General features: G+C 41.8%; 1 protein-coding gene across 1 annotated transcript in view; it reads right to left on the bottom strand.

Moving 5' to 3' along the window:
* The window catches only part of RYR3 (ryanodine receptor 3), a 609,228-nt gene that overhangs the window by 120,781 nt on the left and 466,959 nt on the right, over positions 1 to 21,488 (bottom strand). Inside the window, exons 70-75 of the mRNA XM_018554200.1 lie at positions 20,272 to 20,286; positions 16,159 to 16,329; positions 14,938 to 14,997; positions 13,016 to 13,144; positions 12,483 to 12,595; positions 9,811 to 9,907 (exon numbers count right to left, since the gene is read on the bottom strand). Of these exons, the coding sequence (XP_018409702.1) occupies positions 9,811 to 9,907; positions 12,483 to 12,595; positions 13,016 to 13,144; positions 14,938 to 14,997; positions 16,159 to 16,329; positions 20,272 to 20,286 (585 nt within the window). The remainder of the gene's footprint in view (positions 1 to 9,810; positions 9,908 to 12,482; positions 12,596 to 13,015; positions 13,145 to 14,937; positions 14,998 to 16,158; positions 16,330 to 20,271; positions 20,287 to 21,488) is intronic.

The following is a 21,488-nucleotide window of genomic DNA, read 5'->3' as shown; positions in this document are numbered from 1 at the left end:
ATCCAAGTCTGGCAGGCGAGCTGATACTCTGAGATGGAGGCGGAGGAACTCCCAGCGTGCAGCCACGTGCCTTTCGGCTGCCATCTTGCCCTCCCTGCCTGCAGCCTGTGTGTGCTCTTCAAGATGGAGGGGGTAGCTGCTGACACAGATGATGTGGCTGCAGATCCTGCTGACTTCCCAACCACCTCAGGTACAACGCGGACCGGGACTCAGGCCATACTTGATGCCATAGAGGGTTGCAAAGCCACACTTACTACCAAAATTGACCACCTAGCTGTGGAATGCACCCTGATAAGATCAGGGGCAGGCTCTCACAGGTGGAGACCCGGGTCTCTGAGGTGGAGGACTCCGTACAGAATCACAAAACCTCTATTCAAGATCTACAGCGCACGGTCCGGATCCTAGCGGCAAAAGTGGATGACTCCGAGAACAGGATGCGGAGAAACAATGTGCGCATTGTTGGTCTGCCTGAGGGAGCGGACGGTCCCCAGCCAGCCACCTTTACTGAAGCCTTTTTCAAAACCACCATACTTGCACTGGATGCATTGCCTCCAACTTTCGTGGTGGAGCAGGCCCATAGGGTTCCCACTGGCAGGTCAGTCCCGGGAGCACCTCCTCGCCCCTTTCTGGTACGTCTCCTTAATTATCGTGACCGTGATAGAGTGTTGGCTGCAGCCAGAAAGCTTCCGGACCTACGCCTTGAGAATGCTACGGTTCACCTATTCCCAGATTTTTCGGCTGAGATCCAAAAACGGAGGAGATCCTTTGTGGATGTGAGACGTCGTCTTAGGGAAAAGGGCATCCAGTACAGCATGTTATACCCCAGCAGGCCCAGGGTGCCACATGCTGGCCGGACCCGCATTTTGATACTTCTGCCCTAACAAATGAGTGGCTAGATTCGCTGGGATGAGATGCTTTCCTAAGCGCTACGTTGACCTGTTGACTTTCTACATCAGCATTGTCTAAACGTTCCTGGTGGAGGTGGCAGCTGTTTCTGGGGACTGTTCGTTGATTTTATTTTTCATTTTTGATTTCTGCATTTTTTTCCTGTCACTTATGCTGACTGGTTACTGGATACCTCACCCGAAACTTCTGCTGTTCCCCACCATTAGCTGCCCTCCTTCTCTGCAAGTACTGTTTCTTATTTTCTATGAATATCATTGGACCGGTTGCAGCTCTCATTGGTTATAGTTTTAGTATCAGGGCTCAAAATTTCAGGCCCTGAGCTACTAGCCAGGTCTTAAGAGTTACTCGCCACCAGTTGCCCCACCCAACCCCTACCCTGCCCCAGCCTTAACTCCGCCAGGTCAGCGGTGTGACTCAAAGTACAGAGGTCAGCAGTACAGTGGTTAGTAATGTACTGCACAGTACAGAGTCAGTAATGTACCGCACAGTACAGAGGTCAGTAATTTAATGCACAGTACAGAGGTCAGTAATGAAACGCACCGTACAGAGGTCAGTAATGAAACGCACCGTACAGAGGTCAGTCATTTAACGCAGTGGTTCTCAACCTGTGTAACCTCAGGACCCACATTTGTCCTTGGTCATTGAGTCGTGACCAAAGTTGCACCGCAATGGAACACATGGCATTGCAGTACGGTGCATTCCGGTTTGGGTGATTGAAAGGTGGGCGGGAGATGCATTTGGGGTGCCATTCAAATGAATGGCAAGGCAATGCACCTCCTGCACCAGAACATGTAGTAGGTGTGATTGCGCGATACAGTGTGTTAATTGCACAGGACTGTTCGATTAGCACACTGTACTAGTGTGATCGGGCCCTTAAAAACACTGACAGACGCACACAACCAGAGACACAATCTTCCACACAACCACAAACACAATCTCACACACACACATACACAATCCAAAAACGTTTTTAATTTTTTTAAGCTGCTGTGACGGAGCTCCATCCATATGTTCATTGCTTGTCCCTTGCACACCCTAGAGAGGTGCCGGGAGCCAGAATGTGACGCCACTGCAGTCCAGGCACCTCTACAGGGCACGCGAGGGAGCTGCAAGCAATGCATGTTTGGATGGAGCTCTAGCCCACCGCACCTCAAGCAGCCACTTGGTGCCCGGCAGCATATTCTTAATGTCTGCTCAGCGTGAGATCTGACATTGCTGCGCTAGGGGGAGGCTGAGGAGCCTCTCATCTAGAAAAGTGGAAGGCACAAGATGACCCACTGAACATGGGGTCGTGACCCACTTTTGGGTCACGACCCACCAGTTGAGAACCAAGGATTTAAAGCACAGTACAGAGGTCAGTCATTTAACGAACAATACAGAGGTCAGTCATTTAGCGCACAGAGGTCAGCAGTGTAAGGCAGAAAGAACAGGACTTACAGTGCACATAGATGATCTGCCCTCTTCCTCTCCTGGTGCTGGTGGTGGTACCGGTGGTGGCACTGGTGCCGTTTTAACGCACAGTACAGAGGTCAGTCATTTAACGCACAGAGGTCAGCAGTGTAAGGCAGAAAGAACAGGACTTACAGTGCACATAGGTGGTGGTGCCGGTTCTGGGGGGGTACAGAGACGTATTCTTCCGGTCCCGCGCTGCAAAAATGTCCAATAGCAGCTGCAGTCTTCCTCCCAGCCTATGGCAGATGAGGTGGGCGGAGGAAGCTGCAGGTGGCCGGAGTGAAGGGAAGACCGACGAACTGATTCTTCTCCTCGGCCGCTCTGTAGCTGCTGAGAAGAAAAATCAGTGCAGCTGTCTTCCCTTCACTCTGGCAACAGAAGACAACTGAAGCGCTCGATGGCCCCCGCAGAAGCAGCGGTAGTTTCACCCCCGCTGGTCCTGCCGGCGGCACCCCCTCCCCAGATGAATATCTACTCGCCCTCACGCAATTTTCACTCACCAATTGCGAGGGGGCGAGTGGAAATTTGGAGCCCTGTTAGTATTATGCGTCTGGACGTTTTTTTATTCTGTCCTTTTGCAGCGTTCCCTGGATCTCTGAAATTGTTTTTTTAACTTTGATTTTTGACCTTGGTTTTTCTTGTTTCCAAGTGCACCTTTTGTATGCCCACCGTGTGACCACCGTGGTGGTGTGTCCCTGACTGCTTTTTTGGGGGGTTTTGGGCTTAGACTTCCTAGGGTGTTGTGAATGTTTTTTTTTTTTTAATGTCCCTGGGAAGAGGGGTGTTTTTTTTTTGTTTGGGCCTGGAAGGTTGTGTGTCATCCTGGAACCCACGTACAGTTAGTATCGGAGCTATGTCTTATTCCATTCACGATGCTCTCTTATGGGTTTGGATAATATAACTGTGGTATCCTGGAATATACGGGGTCTTAATAACAAGTTTAAGAGGTCATTGGTGTGTAACTACTTGAAACAACATATTGATTTATTGCAGGAGACTCATCTGGAGTGTTGGCCCTGAGGCGCCCCTGGATACAACAGGCGATGCATGCCACCTACTGTGCCTACTACCGGGGAGTCTCGGTCCTCATTAATAAGTCCTTCCCTTGCTCTATACTGCATATTTTATAGACCCGTGGCAGATTTGTCATTGTGATTTTAGATATACAATCCACTAAGTTAGCCGTCATCAATGTGTTAGGAGTAACGGAACCCATGTTCCGTTACCCCTAACGCTCTCTCTGCCGGGTGGGGGGAGGCCTAGGTGTTGGCGGTTGTACCCGTCATGGCTGGGGGAGGAAGGGGTGTCTGCAATAGTTGCTCCAGTGATGAACTCCTCTTGGCATTTTAATGCTGGATCTGCCTCTATGGTCTGGGATGCTTTTAAGGCCCACACTAGAGGGGAATACATTTCCGGAATTAAGGCTGTTCGTCTGGAGCACTGTGTCACCCTTACTCTAGTGCAAGATGAGGAGGCTGCTTGTGCGGCTGCTTATGCAGACTCCCCTAGTGAGGTCACCTTGGCAGCTCTTAAATGAGCTAGGTGCTTCATTCATCTCCACCATATGGAATTGACGCAGTGCTCCTTGCAGGAGTCAAGAGAGGCTCTATTTGAGCAGGGGGACAAGAATGGCAGGTTCCTGGCTATGCTGGTGGTGGACCAGAGGTCTCAGACAAACATTCCCTGCATTCTAACAAATGATGGGGCTAGAGTCACAGATCCCTCTCTCATTCTGAAAGAATTTTCGAGACTATTAAAGATCTCTTTACTGGATATGACTTGGTCTTCCTGGGGTACTTGTTAGGTGGGCTTCCATTGCCAGTACTGGGGAACTCTGATCAGGAATTGTTGGAGGCTCCTATCTTCCTTTCCCAATAACATGGCTCCCGGGGTGGATGGCTTGCCAGCGGAGTGGTATAAGACTTATGCTGACTCCCTTGCCCCCCGACTCCATGATCTCTACCTCAGTTGTCTGGGTCGGGAGCTCTTCCTGACACCTTCAGGGAAGCTCATGTTGTTTTGCTCCCCAAGCCTGGTAAAGACACCCTCTCATGCTCCTTATACAGATCCATTGCTTTGTTAAACATGGATCTAAAAATTCTTACGAAAGTGCTAACCACCCATTTCTCCAGAGTCATTAGCTCCTTGGTAAACACTGACCAGGCCGGTTTTGTCCCTGGGAAATCCACGGACACGAATTTGCGCAGGTTGTTTACCAATCTGCAGCTTGCTCACGATAATGTGATTCTAGGGCCCGGGTCTCGCTGGATGTAGCCAAGGCCTTCGACTCTGTTTATTGGGGTTATATGTGGGAAGTGCTCTGTTTAATGGGCTTTGGGCCACTAAACTGGCCACTAACTGTTTAATGGGCTTTTGGGTTTAGGAGGTGGATTAGTCTCCACTATGATTCCCCTAGGGCCATTCTTAAGATTTGTTCTTTACTCTCGGAGGCCTTTGTGATTGAGAGAGGCACTCGTCAGGGCTGTCCTTTGTCTCCTGGTTTGTTCGCACTGGTGATAGAGCCCCTGGCGGTGGCTCTGCAGTCCTCTCAAGAGATAACTGTTTTCAGGATAGGGGGTATAGAGGAGTGCCTGGCATTGTACGCAGACTACATTATTTTGTTTCTTGCGGATGCAGGACCATCGCTTCAGGCGGCTCTGCACATTTTGGATGCCTTTGCAGTATTCTCGGGGTTAAAGGTCAACTGGTCTAAGTCTCAAATTCTACCCCAGACTAGATCCTCAGCTGCATCTTTTCTCCCTTTACAGCTTTTTCTACGGGATTTCTACTCCCTAAACCTTCTCCCCCTACTAGCTATGCCAAAATCACATCTGGAATCCTGGAAACACCTGCCCCTAGCCCTCATTGGCAAGGTGAACCTTATAAAAATGAAAATGTTACCTATTTTCCTATATTTCCTTAGAAACTCTCCAGTGTGGGTCCCTCAATTTTATTTTCGCAAAATAAATTCCCTAGTCAGCTCCTTTCTTTGGAACTCCAAAGTTCCAAGAATAAAACGTGGTATTCTTCAGGAGCCTTGGTATAGGGGGGCCTAGCGCTTCCAGATTTTAGAAAATATAATTTGGCTGGCCAGATGGTGGTGCTACATCGGTGGTTGGCGAGTGATGCTGGAGATGCTGCGGTGGTGATAGAGGCTGCCTCTCTGGGATCCTATGCAGCTCTTAGTGGCTTGCTTTTTCGAGGACTGAGGGCTCCGTATCGACTCACCTTATTGATGAGGGCCACTATTATGGCCTGGTCTTCTATCTGTGGGCTATTGTATCAGGATAGGTAGTTCTGGTCCCCCCATACACCCCTGCACTTTTTTGGTATGCCCGATTTCCATGTATGGCCAATTAGAGGTATCAAGACGCTAGGTGACCTTACGTTGAGCAATGTCCTTATGAAGTTTAAGCAATTACAAGCTAAATATCAGCTTCCTGCTGTTTATCTATCTGCTACCTACAGGTGCGACATGCTTTTCAGTGCCAATTTGGGGGACTCTCCTATACAGTTCAGATGTCTCCTTTGGAGAGGTTGCTCAGGGGAGAACACATTCGTAAACCATTATCTGAGGTATACCGTAGCCTCTTTCATGCCTCCTGTACATAGTCTCAAATGCAAAGGTTCTTGGTTGTTAGACCTTCCTGCACTGTCAGATGAGGAATGGGAAGATGCCTGGGAATACCCTTTTTCTCATCTGATCTCTGCTGGAGACAGGCTTATTCAATTTAAGTTACTTCACTGGATATACTATACTCCAGTGAGGCTTGCCAGAATATATAAAGATGAGGGGTTTGTGTGTTGGAGGTGTTCTGATTCGTCGGCTGATCTCTTACACATTTTGTTGAGCTGCCCACGAATCAAACTGTTTTGGATTGCTGTCACTCAATTTATGTCAGAAACGGTGGCCATACAGCTCCCAACACGAGTTGATGTGTGCATCCTTGGACTGACTGAGTCACTTACAAATACGACTGCTATGAGGACGTTCCTGGGCATACTGCTGTTTTGTGCACGGAATTTGGTGGTAATGCAATGGAAACAGAGCATATCCCTGGGCCTGTCGGACTGGAAGGGCCTTGTCAACTCGTATTTATGCCTTTACAAGGCGACTTATGTGCGGAGAGGCTGCCCTAATAAGTTCCACAAGGTCTGGGGCTGTTGGTTGGAGTTTGCTAACACAATGACCTGAGGGGTCTGCTCTTTTTTCCAGACAGCCCTACCAGGCTGGGACAGGGAGTTCAGTGGCTCTCAATGGACCTCCGGGTTACATGCACAGACCTCAATGTAGTTTGCTCGCTATATTGTCATACCAGTAACTCAATCATTATGCTCTGATGGAAGCTTTTGGGTATTGCAGGACACATACTTTCTCGGGGGCTCGGGGGGCTTTCTGGGGGATGTTTTTCTACTTTTACACTGGTTGACTATGGTACTTGTCGAATGTGATGTTAAATGTGATGGTTTTTTTTTCCCTAGTCGTATCTTGTAACCTTTCGGCGGTGGGAGTTATTGTCTATGTAATGTTAGGACAAAATTTAATAAAAAATTATTTTAAAAAACAGTAGAATCTTTTCTATGGTGCATCTTTTGCTGCTTCCTTTCCAGCAAATTACTACATTAAAATATAAACTGAACACTGTTTTTCCTAAGAGCAGTTTCTCACAGATCATTTTCATTAGCATATCTGTAATTATTATTTATACTGTACAACAATAAAATTAATGATTGTGACAAAATAACATAATATAGGGACACCACCATCATATGACTGTAATATCAGCAAACCTATAAACTATGGAAGAAGGCGAAAAACGTAACATGTCACACAGAACTAAAATACTAATGTAATAAAATGTTATGCTGTCCCAAAACTATCACTATATTAAATAGCAAAACCTCAGTCACAGTGTTAAAGTGTATGTACAACTAAACCCTATCGAGTTTCTTTCAACTGCTTTCTGGGGCCTCCTTTCGAAGATTTCTTCCCACTCCTTGTGCCATTGACAATGGTTTCACCAGATAAGAAGCAAGGGAAAACCTTTAACAGCAGCACAGAGGTTAAAATACAATGTTTAGCAGAGTAAACAAAGGCTAGAACACAATTTAGCTTTTTATTGCTGTGCCTGTCCCTGCTGCAGAATTGCCTCACTTCCTGTTTGGTGTAGCCGTTGTCACTGACAGTGAGGGGAAATCTATTACGAATCAATCTATGTACATTAATAAAAAAATGTATATCTTAAAATGTCCAGGACTGACTCAGAACCAGCATAATTTAAATTGGTTTATTTATCATGCGGTCTACTTCCTGAAAGCAAGCTAAAAGACTATGCACTGGCACGCCTCTATTACCATTACTTAAAAGATAACAGAAAGAGTGCTTGAGAAGCACAGATTCCCTGTAAATGACCCAATTATAAAACCTGCTTTGACTGCAATAGGCTGTGTGCAGTGACTATATGCTGTATTTAGTTGGCCAGTGGCTTGTTCGGCAGCAGGCCTTATCCTGCCAGACATGGGGCTCTTAGGAATGTACACAAAGACACAATGCACAGATATTTGCAGCATCAAAGTAGACAATGTGTTGATATATGAACTGGGATAATGCTAAACACACAGAGCACATGAGCAATCAATTAAGGTACATGGGGTCTTTGGCATGACAAAGCAGTAATGACAAATTAACTGAAATAAGGGCATATCCCTAATTATTTACATTATTATACAATATAACAGCATTGCAAGGTTTGGCTCAATCAGCTGTTTCTTCAAGATCATAATGCTGGGATTTAGCAGGTCCTGCTAAATAGTGGTAAAATTGGAGCCCAGGAATGGCAGATACACCAGAAATTTTGGTTGCTCAATGTCTCAGTGATATGTCAACAAAGTAGAGTAATGCCTCTGTTCATAGTCATTATATTTGTAGCCATGTGCAAATATTCAGCAGACACACTGTTCTTAGAGATACATATTAGTCATCATGGTACAGTTTCACATGATATGTACATATGAAGTAATTGGAACTTAAAGTGATATTAAACCTTTATTTTTTTCTCAATGTGAGACTGCATTTATGCAGAACTTTATTGTTATATTTTTAGTCTTCTATTCCTCATTTTCTAGTGGGTCCCCACATTGCTCTCCCTCTTTCTCCCTGCAAGGGTGCCTCCATCAGCTAAGCAGCTGCTGTAGAGGCACCCATACTTGCACTTTCCTGCCAAGCCCGCAGTGGCTGTGTGCATCCTTAGGCACACAAAGAGCCCTGCGGCAGGCCACGCCCCTCCTCTCCAGTTTGACTGATGGAAGGAGTCTATGGCTCCTCTGCCCTCAGTATCCTCCCCAGCAACCAGGAAGTTCGGGATGGAGGGTTACTTTGTGGACCGGCGGCGGTGAAAGTGAGTGCTGACATGTAAGGGGGGGAGGGGGTACTGGGCGTTTTTTACCTTAATGCAGAGTATACATTAAACGAGAACTATGGGGTAACTTTTTCATCCCATAGTTCTCTTAAGTGTCACGGGAGGACATATACTATGTCCTCCCATGACCCAAAACTCAGTATATAGCAGGCTATTGCCCATTATATGCTAAGAGCACCGCAGCCGGGACGGATCCCAACAATACTGTTGAGATCCACCCCACTGGCTGATAGGACAGAGGGCTCTGCCTATCTAAAGGCAGAGCCAGCTATGCCCGCCCCTCTCCCATCCGTCCCTCCAGTCAGCGCTGGAGGATTGGAGTGGGGAGGAGGGGGGAAACCCTGTGGGGAGTGGTGACTGGCAGTCACCACTCTCTGCAGGGAGATTATCGAGAAGTGAGCAAGCGGTGGTATGTTTTCGTTGACTTCCCGATCAATAGAGCCGATGTGGGACAGATTCAATGTCACACGTCGGCTCTAACTATGGGGATGGGTATAATTCACTCACCTCATAGTTCTCCCTAAAGGTAAAAAAACGCCCAGCCTGCAGTAATACTTTAAGCTGATATTAAGTAACAGTACAGCTCTTTAACTGACACTGCAGGAGCCATCTAAACAAACCAAATGTTAACATATTAAATATTTATTTGAATGTAAACGACAAGGTTGTGCCAATACTTTTAAACACAAAAATTTGTAATAAAAATTATTATTAATAAGTGATCTAATTATCAGAGCAAGTTTAATTAATAACTATTAATGAGGAAACTCTGTAAAATTGATGCACCATGTTGATTTGCAGATTTTTCACATGAGGAGCCATGTTTAACTATACTAATTAGACCTATTAATCATGGTAGAGCAACCTAACCAAAAGACATGTGAACACTGTGTGATTAGTTACATGTTGGGTTGTGTTTAAAAGCTGTGAAGGAAGCATACCTCATTTTAAGATGCCACTCTTTAGAAGTAATGCATATGTACTAATTATTTATTTGTGCTCTGAGCCAAACTTCAGCTAATCCCGTACTTACAGCCAAATCCTGAATTAGTGTCTCCTCAAAGGAATTTTCCTCTGTTTGTATCCAAAATCTCTGATAACCATGGAGGAAGAGGTTAATACAACGGTGCCTGGCAGGGGGTGAAAGTGGGATCAAGAGGGGTACAAAAGAACATTAAAAAAAAAATGTTCAGGTGACTCATGATTAGTAGGGTTTGGAATCTTGTACAATTTAGGAGCTTCTGATTGGTCAGCACATCTTTCAGAATAAAACGTGGTTTAGGTTCTTACAGCGCAATATATCAAAGTGCTCCATGTATTATTCTTGCTTGTCGTATATAAGCAAATGTGTAATATTTTTGAAAAACATTACTGCATCAAGCATGTTGCAGGGATATGTAGAAATTGCATTGGCAGTAGCCTTTAAAAACATGTTTTCAACTAGTGGAGCAGGTATTTATTATACATTAGAAATCTGACCAATCAGAATCTCTTGGCAAAATTGCACAAGCCAATGAAAACATCACATCATGGCTGGGGTGGAGTACTTGTGTGCACAAGGATAGGCGTAGCCACAAGTTACATTACCGTTAACACGAGTATTAGACTGTCATAGTCTGAGTTCTCATGTACTTTTTCCAGCCATATACGTTGGTAGGAGCTCAGGAAGAAATTGTTAATTTTGTGTCTGAAGAAAAGCATACAAGTTTTTATTCAAGCGCCAGCAACACAAGGAAAAGTTCACAAATATTAAATGACTTTCTAAAAAGACGTAAAGCAAAAAAACAAGGAAAATTGGCATTGAACATGATTTGAAACAAACTGCATTCTTATCCTATAGTCATAGAGGATAAGAATATTCTGATGCAAAGAAACAAACAGAAGGTAATTACATTTGGGTGCAATTAATGCGTAAACAGCATTGCACATGCATATCATGTAGCACTGATTTATCCCAGACTAGGCCAGATTGTCCTTTTGCCAAGGATACCATGCTATGCTTTACCCTATGCTAATTTAGAGGAACACTGAGGCCATTGTACTATTGTGCCTACTTTGGTAATTCTATATACTTATCTTACTGATGTTAAACTTTATCTGAAGTTCACCTTTGCATGGAAGCATTTATTAGACATGCTGGCTAATCATGTTCATCCAACATGTATCTTTACTGAACTAAATAGCCTAACTACATTGGCCAAATTGAGGAAAATCCTGGTAAACGTGCTACAATTCATAGTGGAGCCATAGAGTAGGCATACACATTAGTTAATAAAACAGCTAACGTAGCAATAGATGCCAAACCCTTTGATAATGGTGCCATAATATCAAGATGCCTGCTTCAAATAATTCACAGTACTAAACTGTAATCAGAACATACATGCTAAGGAATCTTTCCATTAAGTTTAAAAAGGCATTTTTTTCTTTTTTTTTTAAAGAGACCCAGGCAATGGTTGATGCAAGAACTCAGCACAAAGTAACAGATTTTTATAAACGGTTATTCCTAAGGAAATAATTGTGTCAGCAGAAAAGCTAAAATAAGAAAAAAAAGCTTATAGCTTCCAAAATGATATATTGCCAAATGACTAAGATATGTTAATATCAACAGTAATAAATGTAGAAGCAGCCCACCAGTAATAGCAGTGGCTCAAACTGACAAAAAACTCTTTTAAGGCTTGATAGATTACCAATATATGCCCTGTATTGCTAATCCTTTTTACTAATCTGTGCATTTCAGTTCTAACTAATTTGTTAAATATAAACAGTAATTAACTGCATTGATACATGAAATGTGTATTGGTGAGCTACTTATGGTAGTCCTGAATACCCCTTACCACTGATGCGGCATAACAGCAGATATTCTACAAAAAGATCAGGATTACATTGCACATTCTGCTAGAGAGTATAGGCAAACAACTGATAAATACCATGCATATAACCTTTATATAGCTTTATTTGTGACATACTTATCCATGCCTTCCATATGCATGTGCAACTCAATTTATGCATGAATTCATAACTTGGCATACATGACGCATGCATACCTTATGCATGGATTCATGTATACCTTCCATGCATATATCCAACTGATGCATGTTAAGCTCTGTTGGAAAACTTTAGTCATTGCCACATACTGAGTGTATTCTCTTCTTTGCCCGTCATAAACACTTAGCTAGGAAACTGTCAGTGAATACATCGAAAACATATATATGCATATAGGCTAACCCTTTGCCTAAATATTATCACAGTAAAAGTGTTGCTAGTAATGCAATTTAATTGCAACCCTTTAACATTATGAAAGAGTAACAAAACTGTAAAATGGTTGATAACTTTTTAGATCAGTGCAACAGTGAAAGATCTTATACGGTACTGTTGGGAATCTTTATATTAGTAGTTTATGACATAATTATGTTAACTAGAAAAGAAATTAAATATTTTACAACCCAATTTAACAGTCATCCAGTATGTTTACAAATCGCTCATGATGTAAACATGAGGGGAATTATAGCTTTAGGCAAAGAACAAGTTCACAACAATGCAAATTGCAAAGTCAATGCAACACAGCATAGGAATAAAGCACAGAGCTGCATATTGGGTTATACTGCAGCAAAGATCATTCACAACAAGGACATCCAGAGCCCCTAGTAGCTTGAGGCTCGACAGTAATGACAAAGAAAGAAATAGGACACATCTCTTGAGCCTAACCTTGGCAGATTGTACAAAGGGGCCATGCGAAAACAGGCCACAACAGCTCGCTTCCTCTGCTTCGACAGGAGTTTGTGCCAGACAGCTTTCTTAGATCTCAAGGGCTGCTCCACCTGTGGTCAATGTGTGAACATAGGAATTAAGAATCATTAAAATGTGGAATAAAAAAAGGGGACAACTCCATGTAGGCAGCTCAATGAATGTAATTTGAATTTATATTAGGCATTCCCTACAAAGAGACAGTGATTGACATGGGAAATTAAAACATAATCCAATATTATGTCTGCACTGTATTTTTAAATGCTTTTTGTGTGTTTTCAAAATTGTAGACAATATAGATGGCATAGTTTGTCTTAAGGTGCCCATACACCTTACGACCATCGCAAGACTTTTGTCTTGCGATGGTCGTAAGCTTATTAAAAGCTCGTACGATCTGCCCATCTTGGACAGGCAGATCGTACTTGCGATCATCGAAAGCCAGTACAGTGTATGGGCACCATTAGAGATTGCCCTCAGAGGTTAGGGATTTTTACCTGTTCAAGATGGAAGACAGCAGCAGATATTTTCTGAACACGTTCTACAGCTTTCTCAGGGTCGGTCTCCTCACTTTTCAGAATATCCTTGTACAAATCCAGCTGCCATTTAACTGCAGGATCTTCAGACTGGCAGCAAGAGAAAGACAAGGTCAGTGTTCAAGTTGTGGAGGACAAGTGGAAACTGGGTAGCACAGAAGCTTGTCTTAAATACAAATTTGTTAACATCAATTAGCTTTAAATGAAGAAAATCAAGGCTTATTGGTACAGCATCAGCATGGAACAGCTAATTAATTGGGCCCAGGTGTGTGTCAAAAAGGCATTTCAAATAAGAGCTGGTAAAGTGAGCAGCCCTCCAACACTGTGTGCTGCAGGTCGCACAATCACTTTTAAAAAATGATCATGTAAATTAATGTGTTTAATCACTTCTTCTGCTCTTTCAAGTGGAGCTTTGTTAACCACTTGCTGAACGGGGTGTTTACACCCCCTTCCTGTCCAGGCCATTTTTCAGTGTTCAGCGCTGCTGTACTTTGACTGACATTTATTCCGTCATGCAACGCTGTACTGAAATTAATTTTATACCTTTTTTTGGGGGGGCGGACAGATAGAGCTTTCTTATGGTGGTATTTAATCACCACTGGGTTTTTTTATTTTTTACTATATAATGAAAAAGTACCGAAAATTTGGGGAAAAAAACTGTTTTCCCTATGTTATGTTATAAAACAGTTATTATTACGCAAATTTTTGGCAAAATATAAAAGTCGGGGTCACGTCGCGTAAATAAACACCAAACATGTTAAGCTTTAAAATTGCGTGCGTCCGCGAACTCGCAAAAACTACCATACCCAAAATTGGCCATAGGCGACGCTTTAAAAGATTTTACCGCTCATCAGTTTAGTGTTATCAGTGATTGATGACCCTAGAATTATTGCTCTATGTAACATGTGCGGCGCAATGGATGCAATCGTCGTTTACGCACTTAGGCGCACTCGACGCATGTTTGCATGTTTATGTGGGGGGCAGGGGACTTTAAAACATTTTTAAAAAACGTTTATTACCTTTTTTATATTTTTTTGTAACTAATTCTTTGAAAAAAATTTGTTTCACTTAACTTTATTGCTATCACATAGGGGACCAACAAGCCCCATTTGTGATGGCCAATTTTGACAGGTCCTCTTTATGGAGACATCAGGGGTCTTTAAGAACCCTAATGTCACCTAGGGACCGCCAGAGAAGCTGATGAAGCAAACACCTGCTTCACCAGCTTCTCTCCGGTTTCTGTACCGGAGAGTGACAGAGGAATGCAGGCAGTGATGTAATACACATCACTGCCTGCAATCCGAAGAGGAGGAGGAGAACAAACGGAGCTCGTGTACTGAGCTCTGGCCGCAGAGCTGCTGTGCTGGTCCGGGCTCGCACTGGGCACAGCGGAGCTCGGGATCGCCAGCAGCGGCGGAGTGCACACCCGCACGCTTAATACAAGCGATCGGGCATCTCTACAGACGCCCGAACGCTTGTATGTAAACAGCCATCGCAGACTGTTTACAGTGCAGGCTGAATTCCCGCTCGTGCCCACCGCCTAGCGGCGGGCACGAGCGGGACGGGATGGGACGTTTAAAAACGCCCACCCGCATTCAAGAAACCGCTGTCCAGCCGTTTAATTACAACGGCCAGACAGCAGGTGGTTAAATGCTGCCAGACATTATAACGTAGACCAATGTCCAAATGACTAATGTAGCAAACAGAATGATGAAATCTGGGCAAAATGGCTGGAATGCAGTAGTTGTCATATGTCAAATGGGATCATTCATCAAAAGAATTTTATTTTACAAACATAATATTTCATACATGCATTCATTATTTCATAACTCCTTAAATAAAAGATCTCTTACCCTATGTATTGTTCGACTATAAACACTTACTTTTTCCTGCAGGTGGAGGTTGCTGCGTAAGTGTTCTTTTACTTCTTCGTCTGTGTCTTTCTGTGAAGAGTATCGCATCAAAAAAACAATGTTTTAATGGCTCTTTCATTTATGACACATAATGATATATTGATTCCTTTGTTTTTTCTCATGTGACTGTTATATACGTAAATATATTTAGAACTATACAGATTCAAATGTGCTGTATAGTTTTACTGGACTGACTGTGCCTTAGTGGAGCAAAACAAACTGGCTGAACTGTACAAAGCAATGTGTTATTAGGAGCTATCCATGGTTCTACTACAATGTTCTAGTCATTCACACTATTTGGTTCCTTAAAAAAAAAATAGCAGCCAAAACATTTCTTTCTATTCTTGGACAGAATGTTTCATATTGCTTCCTGTGTCCCTGTTGGGGAGTTTCACCCTGTTTTTCTTGAGGACTATAGTCATCTGGAAAAAAGGGGGAGGCACTCTGACCGACACTGGAGCGAAGGGGTTATCCGTTAATTAAAGGGGATACCCAAAGTGAGAAAACAATTCATATAAGCTATGGTGTATTTTAACTGCACAGATGATGGCCATTAAATCTGAAATAACTGTATGCAGCTTGGAATAGATGGCTCTAAATGATTATCCTGCATCTGCTTTAAACCAGAGGTTCTGGGTGCACAGGTGGCCCAAGGGCAAAAACAATTATTTACATGGCTCCACCCACTATTCTTTAGCTTTTAAGTTCACCTTTGTGATCACACTAAAGAAATAAAATGTTGGTCTTCTAACAGCTTATCAAATTTCTTTTTTTTTTTTTCATTAAAAAGGGACAAGCATTTGACTCTGCAAGTTTTACTGGTTGTTATATTGACATCAATCATGAAACAGATCAATGTCAAACTAACACAGAGGTTATAATCTGTCCCTATCTTAGCGATAAGACTACATTCAAAAAGAACTGTGTATGCCCATTATGCAAGAAGAATTTAACTACACACGCAGGCTAATCCCAACATAAAGATAGAAATGCAAATGTGATGTGTACATTCCAAATGAAAATAGCATTTATTTGCAGTCATCAGCAATTCAGTACAAAGATAATTTGTGTATAAATGAATGCAATGGAATGCACATCTTTTTCTCACACACATTTCCCAGCCAAGATCCTTGGATCACCATTCCAGGAATATTAGAGAAACAGCAATCTATATGATGCTACTGTACTTACAAGGCAATATCGGCTCTTTGCAAGTGAAATGAGTTCCTGATCCCCCGGGGAGCACATATTCAGCCCAATGGGTAGCATCTTTTTCAAGGCAGCCACAATCAGGGAAGTCTGTATGGAGTAAAGGTCTCCTCTGCGCTTTGTTCTCTTCCTCTCCTGGTCTTGCCCTCCAGACTAGAATAGTGACACCATTAAGGTATAGTTAGGGACTACTGAATGCATAGTTGGGACTAAAAGGGACTGTGAATTATGTCTTCTGCATTACAATAACTCACACAAAGCATTTTACAGCAATCAATTGTGCATCCTGTAAAATGTAATATTACAAATCCTAAACAGCTTGTACAGATAAAAAATAACATGCTGAAGGATAATCTGCAAAACTGATACATAGAAAAGTAAAATGCAGTTTGGACAACAAAGCTATACAGGGTACATGTGGATTGAGCACCCTTTCCTGTGTACCAGTTTTCCCATTGTCTCTAAAACAATATGATGAGCACATTTTGAGTTTATTGTGCACTGATAACTAGGCAATGGTATAGAAACAAACTCCATTCATCATTGCTACAAAAACATAATTAGTTAAAGCATATTAAAACATTTACCAACTGAAAAGAATCCAGAAACATATACCAATTTGCAAAGAACCTACTTGAAACTTTCCAATAACACAAAATGAAACTTTGTATTCTCAGGTTTGTAAAATTACCCACCAAGAAAAATCTGATTTGCCATTAACTGCAGAATAATGAATATGTATGCAAATTCACATGGGAAAACCTACATTCAATGTAAACATAATAGCTCCCCTATAAATGATAATTTAATATTTATTTATTTTTTTGTTGTTTCTTTTACCATTAAAGCTGAACTAAAGACAGAAATGTTATTAAATCTTTAAAAATGTGCTTTCTTACCTTAAACAAAATGTTTCTTTTTTGATGAAAAAGTATCCAGACATTGAGAAACCAATACTTCCTTTCCTGTTCTAAAGGATTCTGTCCCCTTAAATTTATTTTAATGAGACCATTGGCCACATTGCCCTCTAACCCTCCCCTCCCAAACGCAATATATATCCCACCTAAAATTAGCACTTTCCTCAACGTTTTACCAACCATTTCTATATGACAGACCCACATAAAGCCAAAACATTTTCAATGTAGATTTCATGGAATGCAAGTTAATTCTCCTGTTATAGATTCAGCCTAGTCCCACTTCTCTATCAGAAATGAAACATCCAAAAATACCACTGTTATCTTACGTGTATAAACTAAAGCATGTGCAACAATAGATGCACATTGTTCATAAGTTTATGTCGGTCAGTATTAGAATCTAGATTATTTACACTTAAGTAAATTATACAGGCTTCTTCTCTTAGAATCATGTATCCAGTAAAACCAAACCCAGTACTTACCATCATTTCAAGTGATGTAATTTTACTTGTAAAATCACTTTTATTCCCTTTAACAATACCAAAACACCCAGAGCACAATACAATCAAAGCATGCAATATTTACTTTTGCATTTTGCTGCAACCAGGGCATTCAACAACGCAACATAAACTACAAAGTGATCACTAATTTTAAAAAGCCAATAAGAAAACTGTGATGTTCCTGTTGTCAGTAAATGTGGATTTGTTCATAGATACCTTACTTCTAGTATATTCTATGTAATATATTTACTGACAATGATGTTACAGATTACGAATAAAGAAAAACAAAGCCTGCAATGACATTGTCACCAATTGTAATACACAATAGACAATACAGAATAGAGACTATAGACTAGATGGAACCACAATTTTGACATCAGGTGAAACATACTGTACTTTAAGTAGTCATGAAACAAGGCACGTAAAATAAACAGTCCTAGAACAGAAACCCCTCTGTGATACAGCAATAGAAAACAAAAGGAAAAAATACTAAAAAAAAAATGAAACAATCAACCCAGTTGTAATTCATTTACAAAAAAAAAGGTGTTGATTGTCTTTTGTTATACTAGAGAAGGCAAAATCAGTTCCATTAAAAAAATACAAATATAGTACTTGCATAGAAAAGTGAACTTGTAAAAAAAAAAAAAAAAAAACAGAGGGACTAATGCTTTAAGACTGCAAGTCAAAGCTCTGAGCTACACAAGCTCGTAGCGAATTGTATATTGTGATATATGGTGCAAATCAAGTGTTTGGATTCATGATTTACAACATATCCAAGAAAACCAGTACATGTAGTGTTAAAATATTTTAATTCTTAGGGCATAGGCTGTCAAGAGCCTGTATAAAGTATGTTGAAATAATTTGAAAATGGCCAGTGAACAAATATGTGCCAAGAGAACTGTAAACAGAATCTGGAAGCACAATTAGGCTACCTACAAAACTCCTTGGGCAGAATTTCAAGGGAAATTAGAAATGGACAAAACAGTACACATGCCTGATTTCATACAATTTGATATTTTCTCACACAGGAACAGTTCTGTAAAGCTTTCCATGTAAATTTAGAATCAGGCTTGTCACTGTTGTACCACTTCAGACATGCCTGACCTTATATAAAGTGCCTTTAAGGCATGGTACTGATTTAGTAGTGGCTGCCCTCTTATGTGCTATTGGAGACAACAACATATCTGGGAAGTGCTTCTAAGGCATGCCATTCTTATGGTGCTCCAAGCATGGCTGCCCTTCTGTACCCTTGTTTCAAGCATGGCTGCCCTTGTGTACCCTTGTTTCAAGCATGGCTACCTGTGTTACCTTCTCAAAGCAGACTTGACAATGGAATAATAGGTTGGACTTGATGGACTAATGTCTTTATTCAACCTCAAATACTATGTAACTACTATGTATAATATGTCAAGCATAGCTTATTCCTGATACCTTCTCTTCAATCTGTTTAAACTTGAATAACAGTGTATAACCATGTATAAACTACCATGTTCGATATGGTTTCGGGGACAGACTTCATGTTAAATGGTTTTCAGGCAGTGTATCTTTCACAAGCATAGAATTGCACTAAACTGCTTGTGTGTGAAGAACACAATAGCTTGCTGGGCATCAAAGCTTTGCTTACATTTTGCTTTCAAACAGGTTTCTGCAAAGGTGATCTATGAAACGCACTAATATAGGGAAACACATTAACTATACCCATTGAAATGACATATACTACGGAAAGAAAACATCAGTGGCGTCACAAGGATGTGTTCTTATGAATGAACTGAATAAAATACTGTGCCTTTATGCCAGAACTTCACACAGTGTGTACCAAATGAGAATGTAAGGTAATGTTTACTCATACAAAAACTTGTGTGCAGGCACCTTCAAACCCATATAACAAAGAAATGAAATGGCCATTACGCTTCGCAGGAAACTTTCAACAATCCAAAACAAATTCAGGCTAAGGGCAAATGACAGCTTTTCACACCTGTAACCAGTCAAAGATGTACTCCTTATCTTTGTACAACTACAGACTACAGAACTTTGTGGTTGCACAATTGCATTTGCATTTTACATATGGAGAAACACCAATATATATTTGCACAATTTGATGATTGTAATACAGGTGAAACTTACAATCTACCCACAATACTGGGCACACTCGCTAAGCTGTTTGTGCAAGCTTTTGCCTAGTTAAAGGTGGCCATACACTGTAATATTTCTTCGTTCAACCTGCGGGCTGGACAAATAAAATATACCAGATTCCTCCATCAACGCTTACGAGTGTTGATTGAGGAATCTCCCGCTGTCATAATTGTATTCCGTTTCTCTGTTTAATACCCGAATAGAGACGTCAGATTTTCTGACCGGCTCCTTCGATCAGCTGATCGAGGGATGCCAGCTGAAAAGGTGCCAACAGCAGCACCTGCTATGTGAATGCTGTCCGGTTCATGAAGAACCGCCCAGATTAAGAATCAACTGTGCTTACTCTAGTCAGCAATAGATACTGTAACTGTTTTGGCAATCCATTATGACATGAGAAAGCAAGGAAACTCTGTGAACCTACACCAAAATTCAACAGTCATATCTAAATGGTATGATTGCCCTTGGTGACGCCACTGCTGACACTGATGGAACATATGAATGAATGGAGCCAGGCTAGCTAATACATAGACAGGTCATGCATGCTGTACCTTCACTTGTATGGGCTGTGTGAAAGAAAAATGCAGGAGACAAGTAAGTAAAACAGATGGAAAAATGAACCACATATTCCTTAAATATCTGTGAGATGAATATTCAATTTACAGATACAGTTGAATGAGAATTTAACAGATACCAATCCCTACTGCTGAACATCATAAAGTCTAGACTGTACAGAAAAAAAACATTTGAATGGAACTGGGAACAGAAATATTAATCCTGGATAGTAACTGAAGAAAAATAGTTTACCATACTTACCAGACAGTGAACCTTCTAGAATGAATGTGCTTGCAAAAAGCACATTAGAATACAACTGGAAAGTTTAGCAGAGGCTAAATGTTGTCTAATCTAACCAATTGTTAGCAGATATAAAACTACAAGATTAAGAAAAATTACCTGGTTATGTTTGCATTACTCTTTAATTTAATGGCTCATTTTATTTCACCCGTCAACTGGCAGCTGTTGTCTGCACTCTCTATATCCACCTCTGTACGCACCTAAGATTTCTATGTTCACCAAATTTTCAGAAAACAACAACCGACCCCAAGTGAAGTGAGCCGAACACTGTTCGACTATTCACTTCAGGCTTGTACAGCTGATTTCAGCCGTATATCGGCTGAAATCAGCCGTACATCGGCTGCTCAGCATGTTCGGCTGACCCGAAGTGCAGGAGTTCGACTCAGCCGATCCAACATCTGGATTGGCTGAGCCGAACCTCCGGCAGGCTACTCACTGCTGTTGGGCCTATTCTTATAGATGCCGAACAGCAGTGAGTGAATAGCCGAATGCCCCTGAGCGGCATTCGGCTTGGCTGTTCTGCTCGGTCCCTCAGAGGGACCGAGCAGAACAGAAAAAAAGTAAATAGAAAACGATTGTGCGGAGCTAGCAATGATAGCTAGCTCCGCCCAACAGTTTTTTAATGTCCGGCGGCTCTGCTGCCGTAAAAAGAAAAAAAGAAAATCTCCCGGGCGCTCTGGGAGCCTCCCGCTCCCGGCCGCCCAGGAGAGAAACACTGATTTATCTTTTTTTTTCATTTATTCTGACACAGAGCTGTGTCAGAATAGAAAAAAAAATGTTTTTGCCCATTGGAATGCATTGCTAGATTCCTATTGGCTATTTCAATTTGCAATAGCCAATAGTAAACTAGCATTGTACCCGCCCTCTGCTGATGGACCTGATGGAGTACTGCAGCAGAGGGCGGGTACAATGC

This window comes from Nanorana parkeri, unplaced genomic scaffold (genome assembly GCF_000935625.1).
Source record: "Nanorana parkeri isolate BGI_ZX_2015 unplaced genomic scaffold, ASM93562v1 scaffold146, whole genome shotgun sequence".
Lineage (NCBI taxonomy): Eukaryota > Metazoa > Chordata > Amphibia > Anura > Dicroglossidae > Nanorana > Nanorana parkeri.
This window is presented reverse-complemented; position numbering and strand designations above follow the sequence as displayed.